This window comes from Microtus ochrogaster, unplaced genomic scaffold, assembly GCF_000317375.1.
Source record: "Microtus ochrogaster isolate Prairie Vole_2 unplaced genomic scaffold, MicOch1.0 UNK8, whole genome shotgun sequence".
Classification (NCBI taxonomy): Eukaryota; Metazoa; Chordata; class Mammalia; order Rodentia; family Cricetidae; genus Microtus; species Microtus ochrogaster.
Window position 1 is genome coordinate 993453 of NW_004949106.1, and position 4505 is coordinate 997957.

At 44.4% G+C, this 4505-nt stretch overlaps 1 protein-coding gene across 1 annotated transcript in view; it reads left to right on the forward strand.

The window, feature by feature from the left end:
* The window catches only part of Trak2 (trafficking kinesin protein 2), a 54187-nt gene that overhangs the window by 46598 nt on the left and 3084 nt on the right, over positions 1-4505 (forward strand). Inside the window, exons 14-16 of the mRNA XM_026788849.1 lie at positions 557-852; positions 2120-2386; positions 4099-4216. Coding sequence (XP_026644650.1) covers positions 557-852; positions 2120-2386; positions 4099-4216 — 681 coding nt within the window. The remainder of the gene's footprint in view (positions 1-556; positions 853-2119; positions 2387-4098; positions 4217-4505) is intronic.

Consider the following 4505-nt stretch of genomic DNA (forward strand, 5'->3'; position numbering starts at 1 on the left):
TTTTTTTTTCATTTGTTGTTGCTTGCTTTTGGTGGGTGTTTTATTATATAGACAGGCTACCTTGAACTTTCTATGCAGCCCAGGCTACCATCAAAATCATGATTCTCCTGCCTCCATCTTCTGAGTGCTAGATTTCCTGGCATGTCCCACCACACCCTACTCACAGTTTTTTAAGTAATTACATTTTGTGATTAATAGCATGGACTAGTTCATGGCCAGCACTTCCCTTCATTCAGAGTAAAACAGTGAACCCTCCTGCCCTCGGTGACTCTAGTAATACTTGGCTTTGTGAGTCTCTCACCTGAACATAAAAGAAGACATGCCTGAAGTTTCATCATTGAATGGAATGGAAAAGTTAGCAAGGACAATTGGAAAAGACGCAGTGGTATATAGTATTGTGGATGGTTTGGTTTTGTTTTTCTGTTATTTCAAATAGCTTAAAAGCAGCTCATTCTTGGGGTCAGTCCGTGGAGTAGAAAGCTCTGTAGAAAACAGAGGTCTAGACTGTACGTACGCACAACCTCCAGTCTCGTCAGCGACTGTGATTTTCCCACAGGAACTCGCAGCCCGCCAGCCACCCGGGACCCACTGAGGACAGCGATTTGGCTACGGCACTGCATCGCCTTAGCCTGCGAAGACAGAACTACTTAAGTGAGAAGCAGTTCTTCGCCGAAGAGTGGGAGCGAAAGATCCAGGTTCTGGCCGAGAAGGAAGAAGTCAGTAGCTGCGACGCCCCCACAGGGACCCTCGACTCATTCTGCGCTGATCAGTCGGAGACCACAGACCTTGGCAGTGCCAGCTGCCTTCGAGGCTTCATGCCAGAAAAATTGCAAATCGTCAAGCCTTTAGAAGGTAATCACTCCACAGCAGCTTTTAGAAGCTGTGTGCGTGTTAGACGTCCCTCCTAGAATGGAAAACTGTCCAGTCGTTACGAGAGCACTGTGTGCAAAAGCTGTCTGTCTGTCTGTGTGGCGGTGTCAACAGAAAAGGGAAGCAGGCTTTTCCTAACGGTTGCTATGGCAAATCACTGACAGCGGTTACCATGGTGAGCCCAACAGGATGTGGTCACTGCTACTGCATCTCCTCCTGCAAAGAACTCGACCCAAGGGGTGTCACTGACACAGGGGCACGCGTGCATGCCTGTACTTCTTTCTCCTTCAGTTCAGTTTTATCTAAGATGCAAGTTAAAATCAGAATAAATATCTGACTTAGGAGATCGTGATAGTTCCTGAGTGATTCTCTGATCCTGTGGTAAAAAGTTTCTTATTAGACAAAAGTTTAAATAGGCTGCCTGTAGGGACTCCAGGTATTGGTTAGAGTTGCCAGTTTCAGGATGACATCCCCATAGTGACACAATTAGGTGTCCATCTGGTACACGAGCAAGGGATGACCTTCGTCAGCATCCAGTAGGCCGCAGCTAAAGGGACACGTTCTCTACTCTGTCACCTCCATTTTCCTGCTCCTCTGGGAGTTCAGGGGAAACAGTCATGAACAAGTAGAGAAGTGCACAAAGAAATCCAAGTTATTTTCCGACCTAAGTGCCCAGCGTTTGCTTCCGAGTTCTTAGACTAAGCCAGGCAAACCCTGGTTTTCACCACCTGGAGGGAGCAGCCCGCCTCTAAGTCTGTGGCCTCCCTCCTGCCCGAGCAGCCTGGGTCCTGTTAAAAGTGCCTTAGTGGTTTTTTTTTTCTCTTCTTCTTTAGATGTCCCTTTGAAGACTATCTTTTGAAATAGAAAAGCTATTGCAGGCTAGAGAGATGGCTCAGAGGTTAACAGCACAGAGGTCCTGAGTTCAATTCCCAGCAACCACATGGTGATTCACCACCATCTGTAATGAGATCTGGTGCCCTCTTCTGGCCTGTAGGCATGCATGCAGGCAGAACTATGTATACATGATAAATAAATAAATCTTAAAAAGAAAAGAAAAGCTGTCACTCAGACGTCCAACACTGTGTCATTTTCTACAGAGATCTTAAATTTTCAACTTTTATCAAAACATTGAAACCAAATAAGTGTCACTGTTTTTATCATTATTGCCATGACTCACAGAACTCTAGCTTCTTAGAGACTGAGGCTCTGTGGGAAATGTAACGCTTGCGTCCCCTGCTCATCTGTCCAGGATCTCAGACTCTCCATCACTGGCAACAGCTCGCTCAACCAAACTTGGGAACCATCCTTGACCCGCGACCAGGGGTCATTACCAAAGGCTTCACCCAGATGCCCGAGGAGGTCATCTACCACCTCTCAGATTTAGAGGAGGATGAGGAGGAGGGGATCACTTTCCAGGTCCAGCAGCCGCTTCATGTGGAGCAGAAACCTGCAGCTCCCACGCCAGTAACAGGGATCTTCCTGCCACCCATCACCTCAGCAGGTGGACCGGTTACAGGTGAGACACTTGGCCTCGCACACGGCGCATTGCGTGGTCCTGTTGTGGCTACTCGGCTACCCCTGCGCCATCTTGCTGGCACGTATACTAGCGGAAGCAAGACAGTAGAAATCTGTAGCATCGCGGACGTTCCTAATTTTCTCCATTTTATCCTGCGAGCCTGCAAACTAAATTGGGAAGAGAAATGGATCAGGTCAATTAGTGGTTTGCAAGCCTTTTGTTTTCAGGGCCCTTGATGCTCTTACGAGTCCGTGAGCCTCCAGGTTTAACTATATGGGTTATGTCTGTTGATACTAATTAAGTTAAAATAAAAACTGAGAACTTACCAAAAAAATTAGCTTATTTAAGAATAAAAATTCTGAGCTGATTGGCAGTGGCGCAAGCCTTTAATCCCAGCACTCGGGAGGCAGAGGCAGGTGGGTCTCTGAGTTGGAGGTCAGCCTGGTCTACAAGGGAAGTTCCAGGACAGTCAGGACTAAATAGAGAAACCCTGTCTCAAAGAAAACAAAATAAATAAATAAAATTTCTGTTATACAAATACTGTTTTCTGAAAAGTAACTATAGTATACATAGTAAGGAAATGGTCTTGTTTTACAATTTTGCAAGTCTACTTTGTGACTTAGTAGAAGACTCTCTGTATTCAGTCTGTCACTATGTTGTTTAGATGAACAACATGAGAAAATACACCCTCATATGAATATGCAGCTAGAACATAAAAAATATTTTAATAGTCTTCAAGAATTATGGATATTGTTTGAACTCAGATAAAAACTTGGTAAATGGTAGTTTCTTAAATAGTTACAGCAATGTGGACTCCGAAACCCTGGCAATGCATTTCATTCTGGGTTTTATTAAAAGTGTTTGTTCCACACTTTGAACATTTGCTCATGCATGGTTTGGTGACCTGGTTGAAAGGCTGTTAGGGTGTTCTCATGCTTAGTCATGGATGTAAGTTTTCCAAAACTGATTTTCACTTGAAGCTTGGTAGTAAATATTGACAGCTTTCCACCCCCAAGGAAATGCCTGCCAGATTCCCAAGTCTGACTTACTACAGCTTGTGTGTTGTACTTAGCTGCACAAATGCTTTTCTGTAGGTGACTGTTGTTTGTATCGGCTGCATTGTAGACAGCGGGGGAATTTAGTGTACACTTCCTGTGTTCACATACTGCATAGCAAAAAGATTGAAGGCTTCATGATAATTTCACTCCATCAGAAACCTTCTTCAGTAAACTTGACTTTGATTAGATAAGGGTGAAGAATACAAGTGTAATCTGGTGTCATTGCCTTGATTTGTGCTAAGGAACCAGAATTTTCACCCATCACTGCTTTTGTGCAGGCATGCAAATGTCAATCCCATCAAAAACGGAAAGCCTCATCCTCAAATGACCATGAAGTTTTCTAGAGTCAACATGCGATGCTGTAAGAACCAGGAGAGTGACTTGACCTAGGCACCTGCATAACTAGATCTTATTTTTTAATGTGTTTTTTTCTCATTTCTGAGTTATTTTTAATCCTTTTATTTATAATTTCAAAGTACTGGAAGTTCAGTTATACACTAATCAGTTAATAAGAGCATAGTCTACATATATTCTGTTTCCATTTGCTTTCTACCACACAAGGCAGCTGACAAACGCTGTGTTGCTAACAGAATAATGATGGGCCTTTTGTGTTATTAACCTCGTCTTTCTTTTCTGTGTTTGGTTTCCTAAAAGTCTCTGTTTCAGTTGCAACTGCGAACCCAGGGAAGTGTCTGTCATGCACAAACTCCACATTCACCTTCACCACCTGTAGGATCCTGCATCCCTCTGACATCACCCAGGTCACCCCTAGGTAAGAGGGCCTGGGAAAGCAGGAGCCTCACAGGTTTCCTTCTTAAGTTCCCAGGGTTTTAATTAGTGTTCTGTAGTCACAGACTGATTGTCTTTGGCCTGTTTTGACGTTGTACTTTCCCGTTTGATCATAACCCTTTGAAGTAGACAGACTATGCTGGATAGAGAGGAAACTGAGGCACAGAAGAGCAAGTGACTGAGCCAGGAGCTGACATGTAGGTGACTCCCCTGAGGTTGTTTGTGCCCAAAGTGAACCAGGCTGCATGGTGTGAGGTGCCACACCTGTCACA